Source organism: Protopterus annectens, chromosome 1.part1 (assembly GCF_019279795.1).
Source record: "Protopterus annectens isolate FY-2018-M chromosome 1.part1, PAN1.0, whole genome shotgun sequence".
In the NCBI taxonomy this organism is placed as follows: Eukaryota; Metazoa; Chordata; order Ceratodontiformes; family Protopteridae; genus Protopterus; species Protopterus annectens.
Genome location: NC_056726.1, coordinates 619,064,021 through 619,080,481, shown reverse-complemented (window position 1 = coordinate 619,080,481; position 16,461 = coordinate 619,064,021). Strand labels below are relative to the sequence as shown.

The 16,461-nt window shown below is 39.1% G+C and overlaps 1 protein-coding gene across 1 annotated transcript in view; it reads right to left on the bottom strand.

Annotated features, from left to right (window-relative positions):
* EYA4 (EYA transcriptional coactivator and phosphatase 4) overlaps window positions 1-16,461 on the bottom strand; it is a 3,122,134-nt gene that overhangs the window by 1,821,922 nt on the left and 1,283,751 nt on the right. Inside the window, exon 3 of the mRNA XM_044077094.1 lies at window positions 4,029-4,078. Within this exon, the coding sequence (XP_043933029.1) occupies window positions 4,029-4,078 (50 nt within the window). The remainder of the gene's footprint in view (window positions 1-4,028; window positions 4,079-16,461) is intronic.

Below are 16,461 nucleotides of genomic sequence, written 5' to 3'. Positions count from 1 at the left end.
AAAGGCAGTCTCTCCCCAGTCCGAAGAATTCCCAAGATCCGATAAACAAGTTTTCAGAGCAGAATGAATCTCCGGAGCAGAAGATTTCAGCTCTGAAGTAGAGGTAGGAGCTGAACTCACCCATGCCGAGGCCCCCAGAGGCATAGTCGGATCCAATGAGATCTGAAAAGTTTCCATGGACCTGACAGGGGAGTGACGGCTCCTAAAGGACTCCTGCTCCAAAGGCATAGAGACACTTGGGGCAGATATTGGATCCAAGGAAGGAAGGTATGGGTCCTGGACCCAACACCGGCACAACCTGGATATCGGAATCCTGCTGCTCCAAAGCAGGAGGATGGATCGGAGGAGGAACTGTAACAGAAGAGGGTGTTTAAGTCTGATCCAGTTCCTTTGGGCTCAGATCCAATAGTAGTTTGGCCAAAGCAGGTGTCTTCAAAAGTCTCTCTATGACCCTATCCACGACTTCATCAGATAAACTCCTGGTAGACCTAGTGGACAGGGTAGGGGACCTTGATGTAGATAGTAGTGGAGAAAGGAGCTGAGAAGAAACCTTTGCAATAGAATATCGGCTCCTATGTCTATGTTCAGTTGTAGCAGTTTGCCGCAATGAAATTCCCAGCTCCGAGGGAGTTTTGGAATCAGGAGGAGATGTCTGATCCATTAGAGTCTTCGGATCCATTAACTTCAGAGCCTTCTGCTTCAGCTCCAACGAGGCTCCCGACTCCGATGAAGGTCTTTTAATAGGTTTGTCAGGAGATATAGCCTTAGAGAAAGGAGACTTCAAAAGGCCTTTCAAAATGAAGTGACACAATCAATAAAAGAAAATTTAGCCAAAAGACTAATGGTTTTGAAGCAATCAAAAACCTGGTGAAGGCAAATCTGAAAGCTACTAACATGACAGCATTAAGTCAACATGTATCAGTACCAAAGCTGGTACAGAACCACACTGATCTTTGCAGCATTATGGCCAACTGCTGAAAAAGACTGTTAGTCCAATGCAACATCTTTGGTTACTAAATCCAAATGTTATGATTTACTGCTGCAGTGTCAATTAGAGCAGATAAACATGCTTTCCACAACAAATATTGGTTACCCCTTAAGACTGAAAAGTGCCATTCAAAATACCAAATCAATCTGTGCATACTGGTGACTGTACAGTAGTTAAATATGACAAAAAGACACTGAATAAGCACAACTGGAATTTTATATAAAACTATTTCACTTCACTTATGGACCAAAAATGATCAAGATGAGCAAATAATGTAGAGAAAATGGTCTGCATTTTCAAGAAGATCTCATCAGCTGAGCCATGGTCTGCATAAATGGCAGCAGCAACTGCCACAACAAATTTACTAATGAAACACCTGTGGGGAAAAGGCTTGTAAAATCTACACCACAAGCCAAACCACAAACATCAATATTCCATCAATTTCTCAAGGTACAAAAGAAAAATCTAAATGTTCATCTGAAACTTGTCAGTTCACACACTGAGCTTCATACGTTTAGACCAAATATTAAAACTTTGTTAAGAAGATGAAACTACTTTTAGAACAACTCTAGAAAAAATAAATGTCACCAGGGGCTGCTATCTCTAGAGGACGGTGCTAAGAATGTCTGCTAAATACAGATAGTATGGACATTAAGCACACATGTAAACTTGAATGTACTAGCAACATATGCAAGTCCAATGTGTCGCTTCATGTATGAGTAAAGCCAAAGAAGAGAATGACTCTGCTGATGTACACAATACTCCAAGAAAGCCACTTAGAGTTCGCACACCCAATTTATCAACTTCCCTGATATAAAAACACCATCTGCATTTGTTCTCAGCTATATGTAATCCAAACTTAATACCCTGATCAAATGAATGAACGTTGTTATATCAAACTCTAAAGTTTGAATTCATAAGACATCGAACAACCAGAACAGCGATTTTTTTTTCCAAGGGAAAAAAATCGCTGTTCCCAAAAAAAAAAAAAAAAAAAAAAAAAAAGAGAGAGAGACATTAAAACATTGCATAAAGCGGGGGGCTTTGCCCCCCACACCCCCCTACTGAAATATACTAACTCTGAGATCGCACTACAGTGGTGAAAAAGGCAAAGTGACGAAACGGCCAAGCGACTTCTTTCCCAGGGAAAGAATTTGCTTATATGCCTTTTCGTCATTTTGCCATTTCGACATTTCAAGTTTGACTAAGACGCATTTGACAAAATGCGTCTTTGGATATCTGATAGGAACCCCCTTATAAGTTATACGTGCCATTAGTTATCATTCCAAATCAAGATACTAAATATTTGCTTTATACTTCTATATTTATAATCAATATGCTAATCAGATTTAAACAATTGCAAAATAAACTGACTGTATGAAACTTTTACTTGTACATCTTCTACAAGGATAATAAAACTTCTTGTGCATAAAAGCAGCTGTGGTAGCTGATTGCTTTCTTGTTTTGTTTCAGCTCTCTGATCACCATGATGAACCATGTACTTAAAGCATTACATAGTAAGCAGTAGATTTTCACGAACGCCGAGGTGCCAGCTCGACGTCCAACCGTCAACGAAGGCACGCCCATTTACGCATGTCTTTTGAACGCCACCCAATGGGGAAGACATGCAGACTCCACACACTCCCCGCACTTCAGCCGAGAATCGAACGGGAGAACCTCTTGCTGTGAGGCAACAACGCTACCACTGCACCACCGCGGCATTAATAATGTGTAAAATACATTCACAAAGTGATGGATATTATAAACTTGATTATGGACTGCAGTAGCCAGGGGCCAGTTTAAAATAAGATGTGTGCTAAAAAAAAATCTTTATGTAATATTCAAATGAGTCAATTGCATGTCATTATTAATAATGAATGACATGCAAAAATCACCTAAAAAGTAAAAAGGTCAGCATATAAATCTTACTACATAAGACAAAATGGGTAAGTCAGATAGAGCATACAGAAAAGCAAACCCAAATTAAATATTTAAGAAATCTTATTTATGCATGGTCTCTAAAAGTTCAACAATTGCATAACACATCAGCTAATTCATATTACATAGCAGAAAAGTTCTACATCATTTTTTGTCTTTCATATGAGCCACTACATCTAATGTGAAAGCAGGTCAGTCAGTAGGAACAACTATCAGCTATTTTCTATACAATCAATATAGAAATTCTGATAGAAGCTTTTATTTATTAGAAACTCAGGAGAAAAACACCCCTCCCTGCAACTAGAGGATGAATCCAGGAGCAGGGACAACCAACTACATGAGTTCTGTGCTACAGCCACACATAGTTCCGAACAACACAGCTTTCTCAGACAAAATGCATCTTTATAAACTTTACAACTGTAGAACTATAGTACCATTCAGTATACAAATCCCACATCTATAACATACATAAATGACCATCATGCGTGTACAATATCTATAAAGAACTACTAAAGAAATGTACATGGCTGTGCAGAATTATGTAATTCTTTTGTAGCAATCAACATGACCACACCAGCAATGAATTTATATATGATCACTCAATGTATTTTAACATTTGAAAAATTATTTTTATCATGATATACAAGATTAGGTAATGTGAGTGTGGGACTGCTCTGATCATGTGAATACTTCAAGCAGAAACAAAAGTGCTGGCCAATCTACATTACTGAGTAACAAGAAAGCCTCTCTAATAAGAAAGCAAATGAACAAGATGCATGATGAAGCCATAACTTATCACTATACAGGCCCAAAGGACAGCCCAAAAGAGGCAGAATGATCCCATTAAAATGCCAACACATCCAGAAAAAAATGCATGTAGGATATGCTCAGAAAATGATTTTCCCCTTACCAATAAGTGAACCTTTTAAGGACTTACAACTTACTTGATACATGCAAACAGTTCTTAGTGTAAAAGATGCTAACATACAGTATATAGTAAAGGTTGTGAAATCCAATGCAACATTAATCACAGTATCATTCATACTTCCTGCTTATGACCACTATACTACTTTCATTAAAATTGTCGTTGGCTTGACATTACCTGGGATTATGTGGTTCTGAAACATCTGATTCTACACGTGCTTTCTTAACCTAAAAAAAGGGAAGAAGAAAAAAAGAAGTTAGCTCTGAAGGTAATTTTATCTTCCTCAGGGAGTTCAAACTATGGAGACAGTTCTACTGCCCATGATCTTTGTAAAATATTTCCCATATTTAACTGCAGAAGCATACAGAACTAAAACACTGTGTTCCATTATTATCCCATGAACTGGAGCCAAAAGCACTTCCCCAGACTCCATTAGTATGTAAAAAATACTGCTGAAGTGGCTTGGTAGTTAGCTGAGCAGTAACAATGAAACCAAAGAAATAGACTCCTCACTAAGGAGCTGCAAAGTGAGATGTTCTCAGTCAAGTACTACACTGCCTTCCCATCTGACAGAATTTTATATTCACGTGTGCCATGTTAAAGAAAGGAATGTTGACACGTACTTTTAGTTCAAGGAAAACAGGTAGTGGTTTTAAAAACTGTCACCAAAATGGTCTGCTATTAATGTGTTTTCCTTATGTTTCAAATGAGAAAGGTGACATACAGATACTGCGCTTCTTGGGATATAATTTAAAATTAACAATGATCCTAGCAACAAAGCAAGGATAGACAGAAGAAAATATACATCTCTAAACATACATACTCTATGGAACATAAAAAAAGAAAGTGAGACTTCAAGTATGGGCAGTAATGAATAAGATAGGTTGATTATAAACTGAAGTTCTTAAGAGTTATCGCCTGTCTCATATTTTGAAGGAGAATCTTGATTTATGTAGTGGTGTTCTGACAAAAAAAAACATAGAAAATGGCAAACATCCTGATGGTTATAGTCATTCTAAACTCATTAAATCCTCCTACCACTGATTTACCCTTACATTCCCCAACTAAAATGACACAATTTCACCTTATTAATGCTACATTAAAACACAGCATCATACTTAAGCTGATATAATACACAGACATTCCCTTGATCTTACAGTTAAACTTGTAAGATAAATAGTCTTACAGAATATTCAGTACACATTCAATCTACTAGCTGAGCAAGGACATCCCCCTCCCCCCAAAAAGTACTAGCAATATAAACACTTTAGTCCCAAATTTAAAAGAAATCTCATTTTGTTTACATAGTAAAGCTTGTGAATACAGCAAGTAAACTACTCTGTAACCTCATAATACCAGTACTATTAGCTCTACATCCTGTACCTTACTTCTGCACCCCTCTAGGTAGGTTTATAAGTACTTACTGATCCAGGAGGATCTTCTGAAACCTAGCCATGCAGTCTCAAAATGTTTATGCCTTCTGAGGTGCAGGCAAAACCAGTGGGCTATGGGTGACCAAGTTTGCAGATGACTGCAAGCTGGGTGCTGTCGTCAATTCACCAAGTGATGTGCACATCCTCCAAGAGGGTCTCATCCAAACAAATGACTGGTGCCAGAAACATGGCCTTAAGCTAAATGCCAAAAAATGCATCTTCATCCCCTTTGGGAAGAGTGATGTCTCCACATATCACATTAATAACAACGTCCTAAGCACACAGTCAGTCATGAGGGATTTGGGAAACTAGGTTGATAACAGCCTGACTTTTGACCACTATATTGCTTCCGTTGTACGAAAAGCTTTCTACATGGCCCACCTCATAAGTAAGGGTATCTCATCCAGGGACAAAGAGGTCATAACATTCCTGTATTATTCCATTATAAGGCCAATTATAGAGTACAATGACCCCTTTGGCATTGTACCTCGCAAAGCACATGCAGCAGCTGGAGAGACCACAGAGGTTCCTCACCAGAAGAATTCAGGGGCCGCAAACATCTACCTTACACAGACAGGCTAAAAGCCCTGTCCCGCTGCTCTTTTTCAAACAGACTCCTCAGAGGTGATCTCTGTCTGGCATACAAAGCAATCTCAGACCCCGCCTTGATGGGACTGCTACATATCCACAAGTCAAGCTCCACTCGAGTAACCTGCACACGCGACCTCAACCTAGTCTGTGACATCAATAGGACTTGTTGGCGGGACAGATTTGTGTCTCAGAGACTTCCCCATCTGTGGAATAGACTCCCTCTCCATGTCAAGCAGTGTACCTTATTATCCCATTACAAGCGCAACCTTGATAACTGAATGGGAAACAGAAAATATACCCCTGGGACTCCACCTGTGTCCCTGCTGGACAGGGGCTTTGGGTGCTGACTTGTATAAACATGGGCTAAACTCTTGGATAGGCTTATAAGGGCCTCAGGGGCAAAAGCCTAGCAACTTCCTATGATCGTATATATCTATACATCTATATCACGGGCACGCGCGCTCGCTCTCTCTCTCTCTCTCTAAATATATATATATATATATATATATATATATATATGTATGTGTATGTATGTATGTATGTATACATCCATATATGGTCTACTTCATCTCACTGAAAACACACGTCACTGAAACTCATTTCGTTGAAAGCTCATTTCACTGAAAATCAGTTGCCTGAGCACAATTCATTGAAAGTTCACTTCACTGAAAACTCATCTGACTGAAACTCATTTCGTTGAAAGGTATATGCCCTGTTTCCCACTGTAGTGCGATCCTGGAGTTAGTATATATTGTAAGGGGGGTGGGCGTAGCCCCCCACATAGTTTGGTTATATATTATCTTCTGGAAAGAGTTATTCATTCAACTTGTAATTATCCATGTGTATGGTTTCCAACTTTTAAAACAGGTGGGTGGGTTTGCTCTTCACACCCACCAATGTGGGCACTGTGCCCCCCACACTCCCCTTACTATATATACTAACTCCAGGATCACACTACAGTGGGGAACAGGGCATATACTTTTCAACGAAATTTGTTTCAGTCAAATGAGTTTTCAGTGAAGCGAGCTTTCAGTGAATTGTGCTCAGGCAACTGATTTTCAGTGAAATGAGCTTTCAATGAAATGAGTTTCAGTGAAGTGTGTTTCCAGTGAAACAAAGTAGACCCATGCATCTCTCTCTCTCTCTATATATATATATATATATATATATATATATATATATATAAAATTACATTCCTCCAACATGTCCTATTTAAGTTGCAGAAGAGACTAAGATCTCTTAAGCAGGTGTTTATGCCACCATTGGACTTATGGATATGCAATAGGTCTTAAAGGATGAGGTTAGCTGAGGCTCTATAAGCAAGGCAGAAATCACTTCTCAGTAGCCAGTAAGATATCATGAAGTGGGACAGGGCTTTGAGATGGTCAGTGTAAGTTTTATGATTCAGACCCTTGATTTTCATGGTGAGAAAGAACTGTGGTCATTCAGGTTGTGCCAAATTCTTGGACAGGTACATAATAAAAGGGGCATTATACTCAACAACTGGACTAATAAATGCTGAATACAGTGGAATGATCACATCGCTTGACCTGGACATCATACCATTACTTATAAGCTGCACAACAAGGAAGCACTTTCTTACAACACTGGATACATAGTTAGGAAAGGGAAGTTCACTGTCTTCATCTGTTCCCAGGTCTCTAACTACTGGATCAAATTGCCGAGATGTGTTGTCAATGTGATAGCTACAGGGGATATCAGGTACGATCACACATTTTTTAGCATTTAGTTTTAAGCTATTGTTTTCACCAGCTATTTGTTTGATAAACGCCCTCTTAGAGGATCTTGGTGTCTTCTGGAAAGTTTATGATGGCTCCAAGTTTGCAGTCATCCGCAAACTTGGTCAGCCGTAATCCCTTAACATTAGTTAGACTTCGAAGAAGTAAATGCCCTGAGCACTGAATTCTGTGGTTTACTGCTTGTGAAAGGTCTTTTGCAGGAGGTGGAGCTACCCATCCTAATTTTTTGGGTTCTATTAGTGAGCCAGTTTGCTATCCACTGGGTTAAACAGAGATTTACATTCAGCTGGGTGAGTATCATCTATACCTGACTGTGGTATGATGTCATACACCTTTGTTAGGTCTACGTAGTGGCATGTACTGATTCGCCTTCATCCATTGCTTCATTAATCTTCTCAAAGAAGTTAAACAGGCTAAGTAGGTTGTATTTGACCTTGACAAATATAAACTGGCTAGGGTCAAGAATTTGTAGGTTGCCTATATCTTTATTTATTAATTCCACAAAAATTCTTTACATAGCCTTACAGATGAGGCTGGTCAGACTTATAGGTTTATAACTACATGGATGTGCTAAAGCCCAACCTTGGTGCAGGGGAATGACTATTGCTGTACACCACTGATATGGCACAAAGCCTGTTTGGAGGCTAATGCTGAATAGCTTGTTTAGGGGGGCTTCACAGATCTAGTTTCAGGCTGGCCATTAGGAATCCTGGTATGTTTTCCAGCAACATGGATGTAGTACACTTGACTTTAGACAGTGTTTTCAGGACTTATTTTTGTGAGATTTGTGGAAGTGGTGTGGATGCCAGTAGTGATCCGGTAATGTGGGGGGTGGGGTGGTGAATTTAGAGCTAAATTTATCCATTAGGAAATTGTCTAGGTCCTCTTGGTCTGAGTAAGCAATATCATTTACTGTTATCTCTGCACAGTGCTGAGCAGTTTCTTAAGTTTCTAGCATAGTTAAAAAAGGCTTTGTAGTTGGTCTTTAGCCTGGGTGGCTATGTTTACCTCATGTCTAGCTTTGGTTGATTTGATCAGGGACTGAAGTTCCTTAAGTTTATCAACAGCATTATTGGTTAGTAGAGAGTTACATATTATTTTTGCATGCAATGAGTTTTTTCTTTTAATGTAGACTTTGTTTATATTTGGATTCCACTTCAATAGTTTATTTTTAAATTTTACTTTCAAAGGAGACAGCTGCATCTATGCATTTATTTACATGTGCATAGAACTTGGCAGCAAACAATTCAGTATGCACAGAGAGGTCATCAGTTTCTTATCTGGCAGTGTTCTTGGCCTTGGACAATGTCCATGTCAACACTCAGTTGTAGCAGATTAGCTTTAGCATACTCTAAGAATATAAGTTATTGGATGATGAATCTGGCTTCAGTCCTACAGTGAATGTGGCTGATTTATGGTCTAATTTATCTAGGGAGAAAGTTACAACAGGTAGGGAATGGAGTAGTCCCATACTGATAAGAACCAAATCCAGGATTTTGTCACCCCTGGTTAGACTGCAGACTAACTGGTCAATCAAGTTTGTATTTATGTAGTCCAGAAATCCTGGTAATTCATGTTAGGGGATGTACAAGTCTTCCAGTTGATGGAGTGGGTAGTTGAGGTTCCAGAGAAGAATGGTGTATGGCTGAATGCACAGGGATTCCACACTTGTAAGGTAGGAAGGATGCTCTAAGGGGGACATAGAGGGATTCCTATAGTTAGCTATAATGTGATAAGAGGTTTTATTAATGCTAAGTTGGATATGAAGGCATTCCTGGGCATTATATCATCTAACGAGTACGGAAGAGAAATTTCATTTTAGAAATACAGAGACATCGCTGCTTTTAGTGACATCATCTAAAGTGGTGGGCTAGAATGCATAGTAGGCAGTGAAACCATGCACTGATGGGATGCTCTCAATGGTCCTGAAAAAGGTCTCTGTGATGACGCATTCTAGGGTAAGGAGCTCTTGTAGGGAGTGGAGTTGTTTGCTAAAGCTCCTAGCATTGAGCAGTGATAAGTTATGTTATGTTGAGATGTTGCATAAAAAGGCACTACAGAGTTGAACAAGGTTTTTGCCAATATATGAAAGCCTTGGGGGGAGAGGTGTAGGCCATCCCTGGCAAAGCAGTTAGGAGATTAGGGAGAAGTCTACCATCTCCTCTCTGGTTCTCACACATACACACACACATATATATATATATATATATATATATATATATATATATATATATATATATATATGGATTCACTTTAGAAGCTCGAAATACTGAAATATCGAAATTCAGTAATTTGAGCCATTAAAGTGGAATCCTGAGAACAGTGAAAGCTCAGTAGCGTGAAATTCAAAACCTCGAATTCCGGCGGTTTTAAATTTCGTGCTTCTGAGGTTTTGCTGTGGTTATGGATTCAGGTAAGTGTGTGTGTGTGTGTGTGTGTGTGTGTGTGTGTGTGTGTGTGTGTGTGTGTGTGTGTGTGTTAAGGGTTTTGGGTAGGGGCTGTGGTGTGCATCAGTGTGTTTTGTTGCTGTGATGTGTGTGTGCGAGGAGAATGTAGCTTGTGTGGTGGTGGTGGTTTGTGTGTGTTTGTGTGTAGTGCGCCCTCGGAGTTAGAATATTTAAGTAGGGGGTTGTGGGAGGCGCAGCCAGGCTTGCCCCCCTGCTTTTATGCAGTAGAGAGCTTGTATTTGTGTGTGGGGAGGATGGTGTGTGTGTGTTTGTGTGCAGTAGAAGCGCTCTCCGGTGTGCGAGATTTTGAATTTCATGATTCTGAGTTTTCATGGTTTCAAAAGTTCTACTTTATACCTTCGAAATACTGAATTTCCTTATTTCAGTATTTCGAGGATATAAAATGAATCTATACTGGACACCCTTTGAATGGCTCCAGAAAATAAGCCAATTGTTGAGGTCAATAATCTTTTGTTTGCATTATTGCATCATTCTTGGTGAAGGCAAAATGATACTCAAGCCTAGTTTCATATCTACCTTGGGCACACATTCCAAGAGTTCCATTTTGTAGCTCTTCATACAATCCAGGGATGTAGGTCTCAGGTCATTTACTTCCACAAGTACTACAACTGTACCACATGTGTACTTGTAGTGTAAGGACTTGAGTGGATGCATGAAGTGGCAAATCCTGGCCTCAACAGGCAACTGACCATGACACTCTCCTTGCTCAGACTGCTGAATGTTATACATCAGTGTGTGTCACTATGGAATCACCTGTGACTAAGATGTTGGACTATGTGGAGGTTTGCTTTATTGTCTTTTGAGTTCAGACACTGTGAATTACAGATGCATGTTTCAGAGTGGGTGCTGCCTGAGCTGAGCGTTCGTGAGGTAGCTTAGGGTACTTGATTTCAGGTTATATTTAGGACATCTTTGTGATTTAAGTAGGCTACTTTTAACAACCTCAGCATATGTAGGTCTATGTGTTTGGTCTGAAGTATGTTGTATGCCACTTTCAACTTGTTTGCTACTTGTAGTGGCTGTATATGTGAGAGCTTTGCCTCCAACAACATTGTACAACTAAGTTCTCATATACACTATCAGTTTTTAACCATTAGGTTGCTGTCAGTAAACATGAGACAACTGCTATAATGTCTCAGGATGCCCATTTCAACCAAAATGGTTGCAGAGATAGTTATTAAAGTGCAAATCCATGGTTCCAGAAGTTTACTAATGTAAGCTGCAAAGACAGTGACACCAATGGGGTTTGAACTGGTTTATATTGAGTGCCATCTGTCTAAAACAAACAATATATGTCAAAACATGAAGAACTACATACCTCTTAGCATGAACCAGTGGTTCTTCTAGCAATTACTGAATATTAAGAATTTATAAACCAAAAAAAAAACAGCTAAATACAGAAAGTTAAGGTTCTATGTGCCTACATCTATACAGTGCACCATTAAACTCTACTGCCCAACGAGCAGAGACACGCAAACATGAGCAATTTATAATGGGACAGAAATACAAGAAAAAAATCAAGGTTACACTAGCAATGAAAAACCTAGAAATGGCTTAGTTCTTCCTTTACTCTCACTAGAGTTTAAACAAAGCAATTCTGCCTCAGACCCATACCTCTCAACCTGAAAACAGCAAAAATCTGGACAAGGCCCATGAAAAATATGTACTGTAGGCAATGAAACAAAATGCATGAACCAATAATGACAAAACTGCCCAATTCAGAACATTTCCATCATAAAAGTCTACTTCCACACCTACACTATAAATAGAATTGCAGTAGTGTAAACCATAGGCATCTTGCACAGCTTCTTGCACTTATCAATTTCATTTTTTTTTTGGGGGGGGGGCAAAAGCCAAAAAACAGGGACACATTTTAAACATTGCTTGTATAATTTTGGAAAGTTGCTAGAATAAAATGTTGTGTTACCACCATGCATTTCACTATGCCAAATCAGCAGTTTCCTAAAAGATAGGAAGACTGAAACTTAAATGGCTATCACTTAGTGAATTCAGTTCTCACTTCTCACCATAGCTCTCAATCTCTTAGCACAAAAAACCTGGACAAAGCCAATAACGGGGGAATACAAAGTCAGTTCTCACTTCTTACCATAGCTCTCAACCTCTTAGCACAAAAACCTGGACAAAGCCAATAATGGGGGAATACAAATTCAGTTCTCACTTCTCACCATAGCTCTCAACTCTTAGCACAAAAAAACTGGACAAAGCTCACAAGTGGTGGTAATTGTTTTATATTATTTTAAAATATTAAATGGGAGTATTGTTCACTAGATTTGGATCTCTTCAGAAATGGAAAAGCTAAAGAATGATATAGAAATTTTTCAAAAATCTAACCAGAAATTTTTGTTGAAAATACAATGTCCACAACTTTCACTGTTGTCTTTCAGCACAAAAACTATTTAAACTAACAAGTTTATTCATGCATATGACGACCACATGCCATGTAGCAGCAACAGACAGGCAGCTGTAGTTCAGCATGCAATAGATTTTTGAAGAAAATTCTCAGCTACAGTAATTAAGAACTTATTTATTAAGGGCACCAAACAGAGAAGAAATAAAGCACAAAGTCAGCAAGTACATTTTAGTATAGTTATAATGGCTTGCTTATGAATACGATATTCACTGAAACATGGTTTTACAGTAGTATTCAAACTATGTAAGTTTGCCTTTAACAAAGAAATGTTAGAATAATAAACTGTTCTGGGGAGTGGGAGTTAGACAAGGGAGTCATACATATTTGCACACACACACACACACACACACACACACACACACACACACACACACACACACACACCCTCTTCCCCAAACATAACTCCTGTTTCAAAAGTTTCCTTACCATTCCCCAAACATAGTTTCCTTACTGCAGGTCTGTTCCTGCATTTATAAATCCATTTGTAGTTTGCAGGTCTGTAAATCCATTCACAGAGTGCCATTCCCCCATTTGTAGTTTGTAGGTCCGTAAATCCATTTGTAGAGTGCTGTTTCCACTCGCAGAGCATCGGAACAGTCAGGCAAGCTAGAAATGCGTGCAAGACGTGAGCTCAGTTCTGACAGGCTGGTAACCCTGACGGAGCTGACGTTATCTCGCATGTGATGACGTCAGCTCAAAGCATGAAAAAGAAAAAAAAAGAAAAAAATCGGAAATGAAGGGGTGCCACTCAAATCATGGCACCCCTTCATTTGGACCCCAAAACTCAGTAAAAATCAAGTAATTCGGCACGGTTGGGAAGTATGCTCGGACCACAAATAAATGCCAAAAATAAATGCAGAGCTAGAATTGCAAGTGTTTTTAGGCAGGTAGAAAGTTAAACTTGGTGTAGAACGGTCTCAATGAATAACATGGTTTCTTAATATTGCTGAGGTCTGTAATTTCTGCTTGAGTAGAGGAATCAGGCAGGGTTGTCTGCTTTCCCCTTTGTTGTTTGCATTATATTTAGAACCATTGGCAAAGAAAATAAGAGATTCAGAAATTCAAGGATATAATTGGTATGGTAGTCAAGAAAAGCTGGCTCCATTTGTAGATGATATTTTGTACATGACAAAACCAGAAAGTGACATTACAGTGTTGTGGAACATTTTAAGACAGTTTCAAATCTTCTCGGGATACAAAAAGAATGAAGCTAAAACAAAGGCAATAGTGGTAAATTATGTACGCAAACAGGAATTGGTCCAACAATATCCATATTTATGGGACATGATAAAATGAAGTATTTAGGAGGATGGATTAGAAATTACTTTGTTGTGGCAGCTAAGGATATGTGGAAAGAGACTAAACAGAAGATAATACAAAATTTAGAAACTGGAAACTTTGTAATATGGATATGGCTACTAAGATACAAGCCGCTAAAATGTTTTTAGTCTCTTTAGTCTTATACACAGGTCAGGCATAGTTTTATCAACCAGAGGAGAAGCTGTGGATAGCAATTAAAAAAAGAGTTGAAGGATTTTATCTGGGAAATGAAGACAGCAAGGATGAAGTGGGGCAAGCTGATTCATCCAATAGAACAAGGTGGACTAGGATTACTAAATTTGAAGGGGTATGTTAGGCTCTTGTACATAGCACAAGCAGAAAACTATAATTCAAAGTGGAAATGAATGATGCTGATACAGGGAGGAAGCTCAAGAAATAAGGAGAGATTGGGATATTGGATGCAGACTTTTAAGGAGAAAAACAAAAATCATACAATGTATTACATTTATAAAATATCAGGGAGTACTCTAAGAACCAAACCGGCACAAGAATGGAGAAAAGAAATTTTGCCGATAAGGATGACTGTGGTCAGGGATACAGATAATAGGCAAGAGGAGGCTGGAATTTACTTGGAGAAAACTGGCAAAGGAACCAATGTACTGGGAGCGAATAATTAGAAAGGGAAAGGTAATAGAATGTGAAAAGGCCAAGAATTTATTTGGACTGTAGGTTAGAGGTTGCTTTCCCTATCAAGGATTGATATCAGAGTACAGGCAAAGAGAAAGAAATAGGAGGCTCCTAAATAAATGACCAGCACTGGTAGAATTTTTAATAGAATCTAGAACAGAAGCTGCTGTTAAAAAAAGAATAATTAGCAAAGCATATAAAATACTGCATGTCAATTATAAGACTCAATCAGAGGATTGCCAAGGATATAACAGCCGGCTAGCTTCCAAAGCTTCAGAGCACCTGCCACATGCCCAAACTGTAAAGCAGCTCAATGTGAGCTACCTAAAAGACAACTTGAGGACCAAGCCCTTCACAGCTTTCCTGCCAGCAGAGGGAGGGAGGCTGAGACCTGAAAGGACAATGCTAACAACAACAAAAAATAAATATCCACATCCTGGCATAAAACACCCCAAAATGCAAGGGGGATGGAGGGAGGGAGCAGCTATTCATCAGTGATCATTTGATAATGTACTGTTATACTAAGTTTAACTTGTACAACTGTACCATGTTTGTCATATTAATCACTGCTGCAGTAACTATATGCGTAGACTACCACAGCTTACTACATTTGGGAGGTGGAAGGAGAATAGTTCAACAGCCCTTGGAGAATGGTCCTAGCAAAGTTTTAGCTGGACCTAGACAAGGAATCAAGCTTATAGTGTCTTGTAGAAGTATGCACAGAGGAAGAAGTTGCAGCTTCTAGAATAATTCTAGAATCCAACCCTTGCCAAAAAAGCCATAGATGAAGCTAAGGCCCTGGTAGATTGAGCCTTGATTGTACCTGGAAATGGGTGAGTATAAAGCACAGGTTTGTAAAATCTTATTGTAACAGTAGATGTCCTTCTCTTCACTTTTGCAGTACTCTAAACAGGAGGGATCTCCTGCCCAGGGAACCCAAAGTTCGGCCAGTATACAAAAGCCTAATGATCTTGTATGCGCTGTACATCATACTTATGCTCCCCGCACAGAACATAGGTCAAAAAAGGGGCCATACAGATGCAACTACCCAGAACTGAATTGCCCCTGTAGAGAACAGTCTCCATTGGACAATGGAATCCATGCACATCCATAAGTAAAGAACGCAGAAGAAAAAGGGGAAACTCTCAGCCAGAAGGGAATCAAAAACAAAAACCACAACAGACAAGAGAGGGTTTGAGGGAGAGAAAGAATACTGCAATAGTGAAAAGAAGGACATCTACTGTTATGTTAAAATTTTACACAACTGTACCATGTCGTCGTATATCAATATTGCAATATGCTAAAGAGAAGAGAGAGTAAAAAAGCTCAAGAAACAGAGGTGGGAAGGCTGAAAAGAGCCCTCAACAAACCCAAATAAAATGGTTTCAGCAATACCTACTCTGGCCCTAGAAACCATATCCAACTTATAATGCTAAGTAAAGGTATGCACTAAAGACCAAGTAGCAGCTTCAAGGATGGAACTGGTCTCCAGCTCCTTGAAAAAGGCACCAGAAGAGGCAACATTCCCTAGTGGGATGAGCTCCAAGTAGACAGAGATTTGCCATGAAAAGTATAATAAAAGAAAATGGCCTTAGATATCCAGGTGGAGATATTTCCTTAGAAACAGTCAAGCCCAATGCCCTGGGATGAAAGGAAACAAAAAGCTTATCAGACTTAACAGACCGAGAAGAAGGGGAAAAGGGAAGGAAGTTGTACCAAATTACTCAATTCAACTCATTTCCTACCTTGAGCATAAAAGAAGGATTAGTACAAAGGGACACCCTATCCCTGTGAAACATGCCTCTCAACCAGGAAACATCAAAAATCTGGACAAAGGCAATGAAAAATAGGTACAAGTCTGTATGCTGATTAACATAAAATTTGCATACATAATTATGTAACCCCACCCACTGCAATGGATAAGTTTATCAACTTTCAAACACAAACTGAAGACCAGAC